We start from the raw sequence: 17,791 nt of genomic DNA, 5'->3' as shown, positions 1-17,791 counted from the left end.
CTAGCGACATTCGATGACCATCGTTTTCCCAGCGTCGACGATGAGGTCACACATATTACCACCGTTATTCTTACAGCTGCGGAACGTTCAGTACCACGCACCTCCGAATTGCCCCGGCGCCCCCCAGTTCCTTGGTGGAATGAGGCATGCCGTGACGCAATACGTGAGCGGTGACGTGCTCTTCGCATTTTCCGTCACCATCCAACTTTGGCCAACTGTATCCGCTATAAGCAGCTCCGTGCGCGATGCCGTCGCGTCATCCGCGGTAGCAAGAAGGCAAACTGGAAATTCTTTATTAGCTCATTTAACACCTTCACTCCCTCCTCGGAAGTTTGGAGTCGGCTTCGACGGTTCTCAGGCGCGCCTAGTTTCTCCCCGGTCTCTGGGCTCACTGTCGCGCATGATACCTTAGTGGACCCCGTCGCAATTTCTAACTCATTGCGTCAGCACTTTGCTGAGATTTCGAGCTCTTCAAATTACCCGCCAGCGTTTCTCCCGAAGAAACGTGCAGCGGAAGTGCGACATCTTGCTTTCTCCTCTCAAAATCACGAAAGCTACAATACTGTTTTCTCCATGCGGGAACTCCAACATGCCCTCTCTTCTTCTCGCTCCTCCGCCCCAGGACCGGATGGTATCCATGTCCAAATGTTGCTGCATTTATCAACCCATAGTCTGCGTTACCTCCTTCGCCCTTTACAATCGAATTTGGACCGACAGTACCTTTCCCAGACGATGGCGGGAAGCTATTGTCGTTCCCGTTCCGAAACCTGGAAAGGACAAACATCTCCCCTCTAGCTATCGCCCCATTTCTCTCACGAGTAGTGTCTGTAAGGTTTTGGAGCGTATGGTGAATTACCGTTTAGCTTGGTGGCTGGAATCCCGCAGTCTTTTAACACCAGCCCAATGCGGATTCCGAAAGCATTGTTCTACAGTTGACCATCTTGTTGCTCTCTCCACTTATATCATGAACAATTTTCTCCGGAAACGCCAAACGGTAGCAATATTTTTTGGTCTGGAGAGAGCATACGATACCTGTTGGAGGACAGGCATCCTCCGCACACTGTTCTCTTGGGGCTTTCGAGGCCGGCTTCCCCTTTTTCTTCGCGAATTTATGGCAGAGCGCACATTTAAGGTGCGGCTGAACACTACTCTCTCCCGTACTTTCTCCCAAGAAAACGGGGTACCCCAGGGCTCCGTGCTGAGTGTTGTACTGTTTGCCATCGCCATAAATCCAATTATGGATTGTCTCCTTCCTGATGTCTCGGGCTCCCTCTTTGTGGACGATTTTGCGATCTGCTACAGCTCTCACTGGACCAGCCTTCTTGAAAGACGTCTACAAGGATGTCTCGATCGCCTCCACTCGTGGAGCATCGAAACCGGCTTCCGTTTCTCACCCAGTAAGACCGTTTGTGTTAATTTTTGGCGACGTAAGGAGTTTCTTCCACCCTCCTTACATCTAGGTCCTGTCAACCTTCCGTTTTCCGACGTCGCTAAATTCTTGGGACTTATGTTTGACAGAAAACTGTGCTGGTCCTCCCACATTTCCTATCTTTCGGCTCGCTGTCTGCGTTCCCTTAACACCCTCCGTGTCCTGAATGGTACCTCCTGGGGAGCGGACCGAGTGGTCCTTCTCCGCCTCTATCGCGCCTTAGTGCGCTCGAAATTGGATTATGGAAGCATAGTCTACTCCTCTGCTCGGCCGTCTATTCTTCGGCATCTCGACTCTATCCACCACCGTGGATTACGTTTAGTGTCTGGAGCTTTTTACACCAGCCCTGTGGAAAGCCTTTATGCTGAGACTGCTGAACCTCCGCTGTCCAATCGGCGGGCAGTCCTTCTGAGTCTTTATGCTAGCCATCTGTCTTCCATGCCTGCTAATCCAGCCCATGACCTTTTTTTCGACGCCTCCTTTGATGTAGGGTATGCAGGCCGCTCCTCCTCCCTACTACCCCCGGGAGTCCGCTTCCGTCAACTGCTCCATTCTCTTTCCTTCCGCTTTCCTAAAACCTTCTTGACAACTTGGGGTACAGCACCGCCTTGGCTCCGTTCCCGGATCTACTTGCTCCGTGACCTATGTCAATTTCCCAAGGATGGTACCCCTACACTTGTTTACCGTCGGGCATTTGCTGCTCTATGTGCACAAATGACGGACGCCACATTTATTTACACCGACGGCTCGAAAACATTGTTAGGTGTAGGGAGTGCCTATATTGTTGGCGACACCCCAAATCACTTTCGGCTTCCTGACCAGTGTTCGGTTTATACTGCGGATCTTTACGCTGTTCTCCAGGCTGTCCACTACATCCGCCGCCATCAGCGGATACAGTATGTTATCTGCTCAGATTCTCTCAGCTCTCTTTTCAGTCTCCAAGCTCTTTACCCTGTGCACCCTCTGGTCCACCGGATTCAGGACTGTCTGCGCTTGCTCCACCTTGGGGGCGTCTCGGTGGCATTCCTCTGGCTCCCGGGACACGCTGGTATCTGTGGGTATGAGGCGGCCGATATAGCGGCCAAGGCTGCAGTCTCTCTTCCTCGGCCAGCTATTCAGTCGCTTCCCTGCACCGATCTACGGAGCGGTTTATGTCGCCAAGTTGCTCATTTATGGCATGCGCATTGGTCAACACTTCCCCATAATAAATTGTGGGAAGTGAAAGCCCTTCCTTGCACTTGGACCTCTTCCTCCCGAACGCGTCGTCGGGAGGAGGTAATTTTAGCTAGACTCCGGATAGGGCACTGTCTTTTTAGCCATCAACATCTTTTAAGCAGCGATCCTCCCCCACTCTGTTCCCACTGCTCTCAGCTGTGGACGGTCAGACACCTTTTAATTGAATGCCCCTATTTTAATCCGTTATGCTCCCGTCTACAGCTATCGCCTGATCTATCGTCGATTTTAGCAGATGACACGCGCTCAGCCGACCGCGTTCTCCAGTTTATTAGTGACAGTGAAATGACGTCAGTCATTTGAAGCTTTTTTTGGGGACAACCAACCCCTTTCTGTTGTGGATTTGTAAGCATTCCTTCTGCTTTTAGTTTCTCAAATTTTATGACTTTGTTCCCATTGCTGCTGGTTTTAAATTTCGGTGTTTTTCCTGTTTCCTAAGTCACGGGCTGGGCGCTAATGACCATAGAAGTTTTGCGCCCTAAAACCACAAAAAAAAAAAAAAAAAAAAAAAAAAAAAACAGGCTCCGTGTCGCTGGTGCCCACCACCAACCGTTTTTCAGTGTTGGACTCAACGGACCCACCGCACAAGCAAGCCAATCCTTCCGTGGACCCCATGGAGCAGGATTCTCCTGCATCTGTGCCCTATAGTAGCAACTTTTCACCAGCTGTCATTCGGCAGCTGCCGAGGTGACACCCCTACATCTCTTCCTCATTGTGACTCTCCTCCAATGGAACGTTCATGGCCTTTGGTCCCACAAAGAGGATTTACGGCTGCTTTTAGCATCACAGCTTGCCTTTGTACTCTGCCTTCAAGAAATGAAATTGCGCCCTCATGACTGCTTTGAGCTTTCACATTTCTTACCAATTCGTTTTGACCTTCCCCCTGAGGTCGGAATTCCAACTCATGAGGGTGTCATGCTGCTCATACAGGACGACATTCATAGTCAGCCCATCTCCTGACAACCCATCTTCAGACTGTTGCAGTTCGCCTTTTCCTTCCCCTCCTGACTTTTTCCCACTGTACCATTTATGTCTCTCTGTCATTCGATGTCACCACGGCAGAATTCCTCCAGCTTATTGGGCAGCTACCTCCCCCATTTTTGCTACTCAGTGACTTTAATGGGCATTATCCCCTGTGGGTTTCTCCCAGGACCTGTCGGAGAGGTGCCCTCTTGAATGACCTTCTTAACCAACTTAACCCCTTTGAAACTTCCTGGCAGATTAAAACTGTGTGCCCGACCGAGACTCAAACTCGGGACCTTTGCCTTTCGCGGGCAAGTGCTCTACCATCTGAGCTACCGAAGCACAACTCACGCCCGGTACTCACAGCTTTACTTCTGCCAGTACCTCGTCTCCTACCTTCCAAACTTTACAGAAGCTCTCCTGCGAACCAGGAGAGCTTCTGTAAAGTTTGGAAGGTAGGAGACGAGGTACTGGCAGAAGTAAAGCTGTGAGTACCGGGCGTGAGTTGTGCTTCGGTAGCTCAGATGGTAGAGCACTTGCCCGCGAAAGGCAAAGGTCCCGAGTTTGAGTCTCGGTCGGGCACACAGTTTTAATCTGCCAGTAAGTTTCATATCAGCGCACACTCCGCTGCAGAGTAAAAATCTCATTCTGTTAACCCCTTTGCCTTAAATCTGGAGCACCCACTTTCCTTTCCAACTCCTCGCACACCTGTTCCCATTTGGACCTATCCTTCTGCACTACCCAGCTTGCCCATTGTCTATAGTAGTCCGTTCTTTCTGATACCCACTCGATCGACCATTTCCCGTGTGCTATCCATTTGCTAAATCCTACCCCATCTGCGTGCATGCCCAAATGGCAGCTTATTAAGGCTTACTGGCAGCTTTACTCCTCCCTGGCGACCTTCGAAGAACAAAATTTCCCCAGTTGTGATGACCAGGAGGAATATCTCACAAAAATTATCCTTACTGCTGCAGTATGTTCCATTCCTCGCACTTCCTCTTTACTACGTTGTGTCCCAGTCGCTTGGTGGACTGAGACATGCTGCGATGCAATTTTTGCACAGAGACGTGCTCTCTGTGTTTTTAACCCTCATCCTACAATGGCAAACTGCTTTTGGATTTCATTCACTAGTTCTTTTAACAGTTCCACCCCTTCCTCTGTCGTGCGGGGCACCTCTGACAGCTTTCTGGGACGAAGATCCATTCCCCAATTTCCTGCCTGGAAGTAGCAGACGATGTTATCATGGACCGTATTGCTATCTCTAACACCTTGGTCCACCATTTTGTGGGAGTTTCGAGCTCGTCCCACTATCACCCTGCCTTCCTCCATCGGAAACGAGTGGAGGCGGTTTACGCGATACCCTTCTCTTCTCCGAATCATGAGTGCTACAATGCCACCTTTACTATGAAGGATGTAGATCATGCTCTCAGTTCATCCGAATCCTCCGCCCTTGGGCCAGACACCATCCACATTCAGATGTTGTAGCACCTTTCCCTTGCGGGCAGGCAGTTTCTCCTTAACACGGTACAACTGCATCCAGGCAGAGGGCACATTTCCTGGATGCTGGCATGAAGCCACCACCGTACCCGTACCTATATCTGGTAAGGACAGAAACCTTCCTTTTAGCTACTGCCCCATGTCTCTTACCAGCTGCATTTGCAGGGTGATGGAACATATGATTCATGCCCAGCTGGTATGGTGGCTCCAGTCTCGCAATTTACTGATGAATGCACAGTGTGGATTTCGAGCGCGGTGTTCTGCAGTTGACCATCTCGTTATTTGGTCCACCCATGTCAAGAATGGTTTTCTGCGGAAGTCCCAGACTGTGGCTGTGTTTTTCAATTTGGAGAAAGCCTATGACACCTGCTGGAAAACTGGTATCCTCCATACTCTTTACAGGTGGAGCTGGGTGACCGCCTGCCCTGTTTCCTTCAGACATTTTTAAGAGACCGAGTTTTCATGGTGTGTGTGTGTGTGTGGGTTCTGCCTTGTCAGACACCTTTATTCAGGAAAACAGTGTGCCTCAGGGTTCAGTCCTGAATTTCACCCTCTTTGCTGTTGCCATTAACCCTATAATGGCCGTCTCCCGCCAGGCATCTCCGGCTGCCTTTTTGTTGGCAATTTTGCCATCTATTGCAGTTCTCTATGGACTTGTCTCACTGAGCGGCGTCTTCAGCGATGTCTAGATCGTATTTACTCCTGGAGCATTGACAATTGGTTTTGCTATTCCACTGACAAAACCGTCTGTATGAATTTCTTGTGACACAATTGGTTTTTCCCACCATCTTTACATCTTGGACCTGTTGCCCTTCGGTTCGTTTAAACTATGCCATTCTTGGGGCTCATGTTCGATAGGAAACACTCTTTGTCTTCCCATGTGTCTTACCTTCAGCTTACTGTACTTGGTCCCTCAATGTCCTACATGTCCTCAATTGTACTTCCCAGTGTGTTGAACGAACCACCCTCCTCTGTTTATACTGGTCTTTTGTCCATTCGGAACTCAACTATAGGTGTATTTTTTTATGCGTCTGCACGTCCATCCCTCTTACGCTGTCTCAACACTATCCACCATCATGGCATCCATTTGGCTATGGCTGCTTTTTACTCTAGCCCAGTTGAGAGTGTGTATGCTGAAGCTGCTGAACTACCCCTGTCCTACTGCCATGACTTTCTCCTCGGCAGGTATGCATGCCGTTTGTCTGCCTTGCATGCTGTGTATTGGTCACTGCCTTTTTAGTCATCATCATTTGCTAAGTGGCGCTGCCCCACCACTTTCTACACATTGCCGCCCAAGTTTTAACTGTCTGTCACTTCCTGATGAAATGCTCATTTTTTAACCGTTTACGTTGCCGCTTGGGTTTTCCATCTGATTTATCTGCCATTTTAGCAAATGACACACGGGCTGTTTACTGTGTTTTTATCTGCCAAAGCAGTATGGCGATGGCGATTTAATTTTTAGTTTTGGACCTCATTTTTTGTATGGTGTCTTTTTTAGCCCTTTTTCCATGTGCCTGTTTTTAGCTGTCTTCTATTATGTCAATTGGGACTTATGTATAGTTGTTTTTTAACTCGTCTCTGTCTTTGTGTTCTGTAGTTTTGACTTGGGCACATATGACCCCAGTTGTTTTTGTATCCTCTCACTGGTCTGTTAGACTTCATCTTTTGTCTCTCTGTGCTTCTGTTACCCTTACAACACATCCTCCACTCTTGTAATTGTCGTGACCTCAGTATCAGGTAACCCACTGTCTTCGCACCCTGCACCCAACAGTTTCCCCTTGCTCTGCCCTGCCATCCCCTCCTAATTCATGTCCCCATGTTGCCTTCGGGGTGTGCTGCTTCCCACCACCAACTACAATTGTGCCAGCCCATTGTCATTCCTTCCTTCTGCATTACTAGGCTGAAAATCGGACACCTCTCCCTGCCTCCCCCCTCCCTCTCCACCACTTACCCTACCCGGCACTGCTCCCTTCAGAACCAGTTCGCTTACCAAAAATGAGCACTGGCACTGTCAGTCTAGTGGGTACCTCGTGTGTGTGTGTGTGTGTGTGTGTGTGTGTGTGTGTGTGTGTGTGTGTGTCTGATGAAAAGAAGTCCAAAATTGACTTTTGCTGCAGAACTGAGACATGCTTTTTTGCCAACAAAGCTCATATATGTCTTAAACACTGCAACTGGAAATCACTCTCTTCTTGTTTTTCGAATGGTTTAACAGCCATCTCAAGGCAGTGAAAAGTTTCCTCACTGGGTGGTACTTTTACGGTACATTTTTAAATATCCAATATTATAAGATGCCCAACTCCATATTCCCTAGATAAACTTCATCCACTAGCACCGTTCTTCAATCGGTCTATTACTTTAAGTTTATCGTATACACTGAGTACAAAATGCTTGCAGTTACATGCCAGGCTAATGACACAACTCCAGCACGACATCAAAAGCAAAGACTCACGCGCTGCTGATAGTGACTTCTTGAGGCTCAAGGCGAGGCACGTCATTGTTCAATGATTGCAGGAGAGGGAAAGAGCATCAGCGCCAAAGAACTAGCAGAAGTGTATGGCACACGGATTTAAATTTGCTGATTGGAACCCTTTTGGTTGATCGATATTAGGATAATTGATTCTCTGTTGCAACTTACAGTAACCATCACAAGACTCAGAAAACTAGAAATAAATCATCTATATATGAGGTGCTATCCAAAATTTTCAGGACTGGTTCTGCCATCTGTTGTAAACCTTACCTTTGCGCTAATTGTCACCATCACCCTCGAAGTAGTTCCCATCCGCACGTACACACCAGTCCCTGTTCTTCTGCCACTGGTCAAACGTTTTCTGGAAGTCCTGTTCTTTGAGGGTTGATCACCGCCAGCAATGCTTCTTGAATCCTCTCTAGAGTGTCGAACCGACGGCCTTTCAACTTGAGTTTCAGTTTAGGGAATAGCGCGAAGTCGCAAGGTGCCAAATCTGGTGAGTACGGTGGGTGGCCACCATGTTGTTTTTTGCCAAAAAGGTCCATATGAGCGAAGACGTATGACAGGGTGCGTTGTCATGATGCAGCAGCCAGTTCCCTTGACGCCAAAGTTTGGGCCATTGTCTCCATACGTTTTCACGGAGCCAACGCAAAACATCACAGTAGTATGCGGAATTCACTGTTTGGCTGGGTGGGACAAATTCTTTGTGCACAATTCCCTTGCTATCAAAGAAAATGATGAACATGCTCTTCACCTGTCTTGCGTTTTTTGGTCTTGGAGGGCCCGGTCTCTTCTACTGGGACAGCTCATGCTCTGTAGCACTTTTCCCGAGATTCCCACAGAATTTGATACACATGTGCTGTTCTGTTCGCAGATCCATCGTAAAATCGCCACACACCAAACACAGAGTATTATGGATATCACTGTGGACATGCAACACATCCTCCCAGCACACATTGACTCATCAGATATGTAGCTCTCGCCACCTAGCGGTGCAAAGATCTACTACTCCTACTTTCCAGATGGCAGCACCCGTCCTGAAAATTTTGGATTCCACCTCGTACATTGTTAGATTTTACACTAAGTCGTTTCCCAACGATTTGTGTAAACCTGGAATAAAAACTACAACTGAGATATTTATTGCAAAGGGTAATACTTTAAATGGATAAGATATACCTCCAATCAAGAAACCATATGATCTTTATTCTTCAACTGATTTAGGGGCAGCCAAGAATTCTGACCCCAAGTGCAGAGCTCCCGCACGTGTGTGGGTCTCTGTCACCTGACTGCACATGTTCTCCAGTACCACACCACCCTCTCACAGCAAGAAGAGGGGAAACATCTTTCATTCTCGAAGCGCCCCTGGCCTCAACTTTCACTAGTTCCGATCCTCCAGTTGCCTATCCCTTTCTGTGTTCCCACTTCAGCAATACACATGGCTTCTATACTGCCAAAGTGCCTACTAGTTCTTTCCCTTTTTCTACTTCCCTTCTCTCTGCTCTTCCTTTCTGCCCTCCCCCACCACCACCCCACCACCCCTACCCCCATCCTCTCCCCCAGCACAGCCAGCCTCTCAACACTGCACCTAGCAGTCCTATCTTTTGTATTTATTGACCATGAACATATACAACATCAGTTGGATAACATAACAAATCTGTCAAATTGTATTGTCCGACATGAGACCTCAGCATAGAAGTCCATCCAAAGAAAGACCATGAATAATTTTAAGCATGCAAGAACAAAAGCTGTTTGCAGAATCCCCTTAAAGAAACAGTTGACCGTTTGATTCCTTTGGAAAATGAAGTATTAGACGTAATTATTGTTGGATCTAACAGATATGAATAGCAAGTTATCTGTAGTGCCAGAATATCAAGCCACAGCAGAATCAGTAAGGGGATCCCGATATGTATGGAAGTGATAAAGAAGTTTTTGAGAATAGTTATGCAACTGGCTTGAACGAATGTTGTGTTATCAAATCCTACTGTTCAACCAAACCAGTATGCCAGAATACTGTTCCAGCAAACGTTATGTCTCACAACATATACGAACTTCTCTTGCACCTGATTTACTCCACACATAATTAAAACATAGTGGTGTATAACAAGTTGTGGAAAATAATTCCACTCATAGATGTACTGCACAAGGAGTTCCAGGAAGTATTTTATCCACAGGAAAACATTTTGAAAATAACACTTAAATAAGATGATATTGAACTCAATCACGCGTAACTTATCAGTATTTATTCACTCCATATGTCAGTTTTCATTTTGTAAATGCACGAAACACTGTATTACCTGCTTGGTAAGGTTGCTGTCTATTGGCAAGCGGACTGTAGCAATCACTCTCATTTGACTTTTATCAATTCAGCAACTCCCAACAGCCAACTCTCTATGTGTAAATCTATCGTGTGCACATACTGATGTGTCGTTTTCCTCATGTAATCATGACTGATGAAAAACATCTGTACATGGTTTATATTGCAATTATTTTGCAGTAATTCTGTAGCCCTCTCCTCACTTGTCTTTCATTGTGGCCTTTAGTGATGAAACGGTTTCGATATCAGTTAATTATACACCTGGCGCAGGGCTTGTAGACTTTCTGCTCTTCCTATATCGTCTCTAGTACTGACATTGCCAGACTCTTAAACTGTAATATTGAATTTTAGCCATTTTGTGTATTGCTGTTTGGATAACAGTTACATCACTATTGTGTATTTTAGGATTGGTCTATAAAATACGAGCATGAAGAACCAGTTGCACCAAGGTATGAAGTTAATGCTCCAGATTTGTACATACCAACTATGGCATACTTGACATATGTTGTTGTTGCTGGTTTGATGCTGGGCACACAGAACAGGTAAATGAATTTGTGTGTCCTCTCATTTTGTAATGTTACAGATTAAAATGTTCAGAAGTTATATCTTGAATTAGAAACTAAATTTATGTACTTATTATTATGAAATTGCAGACAAGCATGTAGAAGAGATTGATTTCTATTAGAACTTTTTGACAAAATATTTACTTCATCAGTGATATATAAAAACCATTTCTTGAAGTTTTCTAAATTTGTCATTTTGATAATGACTGAGTGTTATTTCATGGTTAAATATTAATAATGTGTTTGTCATGAATATATTATTGTAACAGATATGCTTAACAATAGATCATTTCACATTCAAAACCATTGCTAAAAAGTCTTTGCTCTTAATATCATTCCATGGTAATATAATATTCCTTATAATATTTTTGTACTTCTGAATGGCTGGTAAATATTACCATCATTTCACACAAAGGGCTTCCTTTACCTTTAGTAATTTTGACTTATTTACCATTTTGCTGCAGCTAAATCTTAAGCCACTTATAACATTTTGTAGAGTGCAGCAGATGCCCAGAAGACTTGTCAGCTTTAAAGGGGAAGCAGTGTTCTCATTGTTGGGTGTTCATAATTCATTGTATGGGAATCATAATTATCTGTCAAATTACACATTATTGAAATAACTTATTTCCTTTTTTAGCTTCTTACTGAAATGTTTCTAATTTGGCATGCTGAATGATCCAATTTTACTGTCTGTCCTTTTATTCTTATTCACTGTGCACTAAGAGCTACTCTCAAATATAACCCTAGCCTGACCAACACGTCACTAAATACTTTTGATCTTGATTGGATGGTATGGATCAACCTCATTCTTCAGCAACTTGTATACATTGTACACAGTTTCACAGCTCAGACTATGCACAATTTCCTTACTACTTACTTTTATCAGTCTATGATTCAGTTATTGTTTTCTGAACATAGTCAAACAAACAAAGTGAGAATTGAAACAGTCACTACAGGAATGAGCTAGTTCATTCACTACACAAGCACATAGCTAATGTGCCTGGTGATGTCATTGCTCATGCTACATCTTGCTGACTCTGCACCTCTCATATGCAAGCTTTAAAGAGAAAATAAAATTCAGAGACAAATTAAATCAGAATTAATTCAGTTGGAGAACTGTACGCTAGGCATGAATTGTATGACGTGCAACAAACAGGTACAAACAGGAGCTTTGGGTATGCGGAAGACTTATCGTTTAGAGCAGTGTGAGGAAAATCCTCAGACTAGTTTTGACAATTGTCAGCCATCCTTGGCCAGTTCGGAGCTGTCACTCAAACAGCTTGTTGCTCACCAAGGACAAGTGGAAGAAGTCAGTTGTGCTGCTCGAATGCTGTTTTCACATTGTGCATGCATGTGACTCTTTTGGAATGCTGCTTGAACAGACCTATTTTTATAATGTACACTGGTGTAAATATTAATTGTGTGTGTTTTTTTTTTTTTTTAATTTTTATAGTCTTACTTTTTCATTTTGAAACTGGTAATATCAACTTTCTGTGAATTATTTAGTGACATGTTCCATGAACAAGAAGATTTTGTTCTAATGATTCCACAGGATCTGATGAAATTGAATTAAATTTAGTTATACCCTCCATATTTCATTAACATTTCTTGTTTTATCTATTACGTAAAGATGAGTGAGAATTCAGTGCTTTCTTCTGTTATTATTATTATTATTATTACTACTACTACTACTACTACTACTACTACTGTTACTGTTATCATTGTCATCATTATTTGAATTTTTAATTTCTTGCTTAATTGTCATTAAGAAAAGTACTCATTATAAACTTGTGTTTTTTTCTAAGACCATGGCTCATTTTCAGGTTCAGTCCAGAAATGATTGGTATTCATGCAAGCTCTGCATTGGCGTGGTTAGTTGTTGAGATTGTGGTTGAGATGATAACACTTTATGTAACCAGCATACAAACAAAACTCAAAACTTTAGACCTGGTTGCATTTGGAGGGTACAAGTATGTTGGGTAAGTGATGTGATAAAACTGGTAATTGGAACTGCCTCATTGCTTTGACTGATTTTGCCACAGAGATGTTGTGAACTCTTGCAAAAAGTTTACCAGTGTTCAAGTGCATGGGAAACCAACACAAGTTATGACAAAAATTCACATAGCTTACAAGATTGTTTTGTGGTTAAAATGCAGAAATTGTTTTTTGGAGTAGTTTATTTCTAATCCAAATTTAGGTACTTCATGCATTTCCCAAAACTCATTTTGGGCAAACGTTGGAGCGCTTTCCTGAAATAACACGTAACTATTGTCCAATTAAAATTACTGGACAGTTGATGGTTCAAAATGGTTCAAAAGGCTCTGAGCACTATGGGACTCAACATCTGTGGTCATCAGTTCCCTAGAACTTAGAACTACTTAAACCTAACTAACCTAAGGCCACCACACACATCCATGCCCGAGGCAGGATTCGAACCTGCGACCGTAGCAGCCTCGCGGTTCCGGACTGAGCACCTAGAACCGCTAGACCACCGCGGCCACGGCAGTTGATGTTTGTCACTTCCCGCGGCAGTGGCTGCTGACTGCTGCTCAGCTACTCTGGCTACACACAAACGTGGCGGGTCACCTCACAGTTGTTGTTAGTGTGTAATGCGGAGCAGTGTTGTTGGTTGTAGTCCTGAATTTAAACAGCTGTCCTAATCTAACGACAACCTCTTGATGTGCAAAGTATTGAGAAAACTGCAGTGGACAGTCTGCGGCAGAAAAAAAGTCACAGTCACTTTGTTCATAGTAATTAAAGCAAACCTCTGCGAACAAACTTGAGACAGAAAATTTTAAGTTTCAATTTTTCACTATCGTTGGTTCCCTGAAACTATCATCACAGTGGCTGCACAAGTTGCCACATTACCAACTGGTGAGCAGTGCTGGTTGGCCGTTGCTTGCAGGTTATGGGTGACACAGGAATATTCCAGGCGAAAAAAGGATGATAGAAAAGAAAGTAAGCACAAATAAAATAAAGTCAAGACAATGGGCAAAGTGATATGGCAAAGTATTGTGAATTTAAAATAATCACACATTGAACCAATTAACTGATTAAAAATAATAATCAAAGTATTTTGATTATATTTAGAAATAAAAAAATTTCACTGCATTTGACAATATTTGAACCTACAACCTCCTACATGACAAGTTTATATGCTAACCACTGTACTCCACCACTGTGTTGCATTACGATGTTTTATTTGTGACTCTGGAGATCCAGTCACACGAATGAATAGCAGCCTACAAAAATTTGGTTTCACATAATGTGCGAAGCTTATCTAATGTAACATTTGTGCATGTGTGTGTGTTGGGGGGGGGGGGGGGGGGGGGTTATTGTGTGTGATGAAATATAAAATAAAAAGGCCAAGATTTGGGATCCAGTCGCATCAAGAAAGAAAGCCAGGCAAAAAATTTGAAATTAACTGACCAATCGTTGTTCAGCTACAGCAAACGGTTTGGCATGATGAGCAGTTTGATAGGAGGAAACCAGCTCCAACACATGAAGCGTCAACATCAAGTAATTTTAATTGAACTGTAGTTAGTCCTCACACACCCCACCAATCAATTAGCATAGAAAAAAATTGTCAAAAACTTTACTTTTAAGTGTGGTCTTACATTTCTGTAAAAGCTGGACACTGTTGAAGATAGACAGAAGTAATCAGAAACAGTAACTTTGAAAAGGCTAATGATAAGCAGCTGGACAAAAAGAAAATCCAATGAATATATTCTGGAAGAGATTAGCAGCTATCCAAGAAAGTAAAACAAAATGTTTTGAAGCTTTTTAGACATCCTAAGTTTTTAGCAGACAATGGAAGGGAAAATTTTGGGATTGAAAACAAAGAGGAAATCAAGAAATAAAATTGTGGAAGATATATTTGAGGTAACAAAGTGTCAGAATTATCAAGAAATGAAGAGGGCAGCATAAAATAAACAGTGCAGCAGTGACAAGGCATAGCCATTAGAAGACAATGATGATGAACATAGCCAACAGAGAATACCTTTTATCAGAGGTGTATTGTGCTACGATGGGAATTATGATTTGCTTGCCTCACAAAGCACATGTTCTAATATGAATGGGGAATATGAGGCAATGTCAAAATGAATAACACTGCTTCATTACTATAAAATGGCATCTAATGAGAGGCAGCAATATTTTAACATTAGTGTGATTTTTAGTGTCTACTCAACAAGAGTTGACGAACTACATCAGTCCAATCCATCTCTCATAACTCTTTCAATGGCTAGCGGCATCTCTGATTTTCAGTACTATGTAGTTCTCCCTCTCCCCCTCTCCCTCTCCCTCTCCCTCTCCCTCTCCCTCTCCCCACCTCTCTCTCCCCCCTCTCCCCCCCTCCTCTCCCCCCCTCTCCCCCCCCTCCCCCTCCTCCTCTCCCCCCCTCCTCACCCCGTTTCTACTATATTTCGTACACAAACCTAGTTGCATTACTGTAAGAGCAAGAAAAATTCTGCACATGTTCATTTTATTGGTGTCTCAGTTTCGAGTATTTCAATGGTGTTGCTTAATGTAATACTTAATTAAGAAAGTGGAATCATGTTACACACCTTCAGCATTGGTTGCCATGTAATACTATAGTCTCTCAATGTATAAAGAAAATTGTATTTTCATTATTTTTATGTCATACATATTGAAATGCATGATTGTTTAGTTTGTACCTCAAAATTTCTCCATATTACATTCAGCCCAAAACTATTCTTTCTGTGCTTGGTTAGGGCAAGAGAAATGCTGTGATTTGTTTGAAGTACGCTTAATTTCGTCAGATGTGTGTCATTTGGGAGTTACATTACTTTCTACAATTTTCTAATAGATAAAGTGATGTACATATTTGCTTCACCCACCATTTATATGACCTGTGCTAATCTTTTTGCAAATGCCTGTAACAGTGCCATCTGTCACATGTTAAGGATCTCCACATTGTGATTGTCCTGAGTTTTATATCTGTTTTTTGCAGAAATGGGTCGCTGTAAGAAGTACTACAATGAATGACACAAACTTTATTTTGATAAGTTTATTTGTTGTAAGATCTTTGAAATTCCAGTATCAGCTGTTACAGTTCGTCCCCCATTTATTTCTCTCCTAATGCAGAGTTGAGACTGGCCTTTTTTCTCTCCTTAAATTTTTACATTTGTTGTTTATTTTGTTCTCCTGTTGATGAAACAGTTGCTAGACATTTCAGAAAGCTCAAAATGTAGTAGCTGGGTGTTACGACCTGGGAGATCCGGGCAAAACCCAGAAATTTTGTCATCCGGGAAAAACCCAGGAATTTTTTTTAATTCTGGGAATTTTTCATTGTTTTTGTTCTCAGTTGCATTTTTGTAATTTTGACTGGTAGGAACCAATACTCTAACAAAGTATATTACTGTATCCTGCTACTGCAGAATAATACTGCACCAATAAAACGTGAACGAGAGAAAATACGAAAATAAAACTTAAATGCGCCATATACAACAACAAAACACAGTGCTCATACAGGCACCTGCCAACAGCAAAATGTTTCAAAAGCTTTAGGAGGACTATGCTGTTCCAGAGGTTGCCCCTCAGTCTGCAAGATCCGGGCAGTCGCAGAGGGTGGGCTTACTGGTAGTTGGGAGCTCCAACGTCAGGCGCGTAATGGGGCCCCTTAGGGAAATGGCAGCAAGAGAGGGGAAGAAAACCAATGTGCACTCCGTGTGCATACCGGGGGGAGTCATTCCAGATGTGGAAAGGGTCCTTCCGGATGCCATGAAGGGTACAGGGTGCACCCATCTGCAGGTGGTCGCTCATGTCGGCACCAATGATGTGTGTCGCTATGGATCGGAGGAAATCCTCTCTGGCTTCCGGCGGCTATCTGATTTGGTGAAGACTGCCAGTCTCGCTAGCGGGATGAAAGCAGAGCTCACCATCTGCAGCATCGTCGACAGGACTGACTGCGGACCTTTGGTACAGAGCCGAGTGGAGGGTCTGAATCAGAGGCTGAGACGGTTCTGCGACCGTGTGGGCTGCAGATTCCTCGACTTGCGCCATAGGGTGGTGGAGTTTCGGGTTCCGCTGGATAGGTCAGGAGTCCACTACACGCAACAAGCGGCTACACGGGTAGCAGGGGTTGTGTGGCGTGGGCTGGGCGGTTTTTTAGGTTAGATGGCCTTGGGCAAGTACAGAAAGGGCAACAGCCTCAACGGGTGCGGGGCAAAGTCAGGACATGCAGGGACCAAGCAGCAATCGGTATTGTAATTGTCAACTGTCGAAGCTGCGTTGGTAAAGTACCGGTACTTCAAGCGCTGATAGAAAGCACCGAAGCTGAAATCGTTATAGGTACAGAAAGCTGGCTTAAGCCAGAGATAAATTCTGCCGAAATTTTTACAAAGGTACAGACGGTGTTTAGAAAGGATAGATTGCATGCAACCGGTGGTGGAGTGTTCATCGCTGTTAGTAGTATTTTATCCTGTAGTGAAGTAGAAGTGGATAGTTCCTGTGAATTATTATGGGTGGAGGTTACACTAAACAACCGAACTAGGTTAATAATTGGCTCCTTTTACTGACCTCCCGACTCAGCAGCATTAGTGGCAGAACAACTGAGAGAAAATTTGGAATACATTTCACATAAATTTTCTCAGCATGTTATAGTCTTAGGTGGAGATTTCAATTTACCAGATATAGACTGGGACACTCAGATGTTTAGGACGGGTGGTAGGGACAGAGCATCGAGTGACATTATACTGAGTGCACTATCCGAAAATTACCTCGAGCAATTAAACAGAGAACCGACTCGTGGAGATAACATATTGGACCTACTGATAACAAACAGACCCGAACTTTTCGAATCTGTATGTACAGAACAGGGAATCAGTGATCATAAGGCCGTTGCAGCATCCCTGAATATGGAAGTTAATAGGAATATAGAAAAAGGGACGAAGGTTTATCTGTTTAGCAAGAGTAATAGAAGGCAGATTTCAGACTACCTAACAGATCAAAACGAAAATTTCTGTTCCGACACTGACAATGTTGAGTGTTTATGGAAAAAGTTCAAGGCAATCGTAAAATGCGTTTTAGACAGGTACATGCCAAGTAAAACTGTGAGGGACGGGAAAAACCCACCGTGGTACAACAACAAAGTTAGGAAACTACTGCGAAAGCAAAGAGAGCTCCACTCCAAGTTTAAACGCAGCCAAAACCTCTCAGACAAACAGAAGCTAAACGATGTCAAAGTTAGCGTAAGGAGGGCTATGTGTGAAGCGTTCATTGAATTCGAAAGTAAAATTCTATGTACCGACTTGACAGAAAATCCTAGGAAGTTCTGGTCTTACGTTAAATCAGTAAGTGGCTCG

The 17,791-nt window shown here is 43.8% G+C and overlaps 1 protein-coding gene across 2 annotated transcripts in view; it reads left to right on the top strand.

Moving 5' to 3' along the window:
* The window catches only part of LOC124620325 (protein YIF1B), a 69,208-nt gene that overhangs the window by 38,093 nt on the left and 13,324 nt on the right, over positions 1-17,791 (top strand). For both annotated transcript variants that reach the window (XM_047147008.1, XM_047147002.1), the window contains exons 4-5: positions 10,309-10,445; positions 12,290-12,445. In XM_047147008.1, the coding sequence (XP_047002964.1) occupies positions 10,309-10,445; positions 12,290-12,445 (293 nt within the window). The remainder of the gene's footprint in view (positions 1-10,308; positions 10,446-12,289; positions 12,446-17,791) is intronic.

The sequence above is a fragment of the Schistocerca americana genome, chromosome 1, assembly GCF_021461395.2.
Source record: "Schistocerca americana isolate TAMUIC-IGC-003095 chromosome 1, iqSchAmer2.1, whole genome shotgun sequence".
Taxonomy (NCBI): domain Eukaryota; kingdom Metazoa; phylum Arthropoda; class Insecta; order Orthoptera; family Acrididae; genus Schistocerca; species Schistocerca americana.
This window is presented reverse-complemented; position numbering and strand designations above follow the sequence as displayed.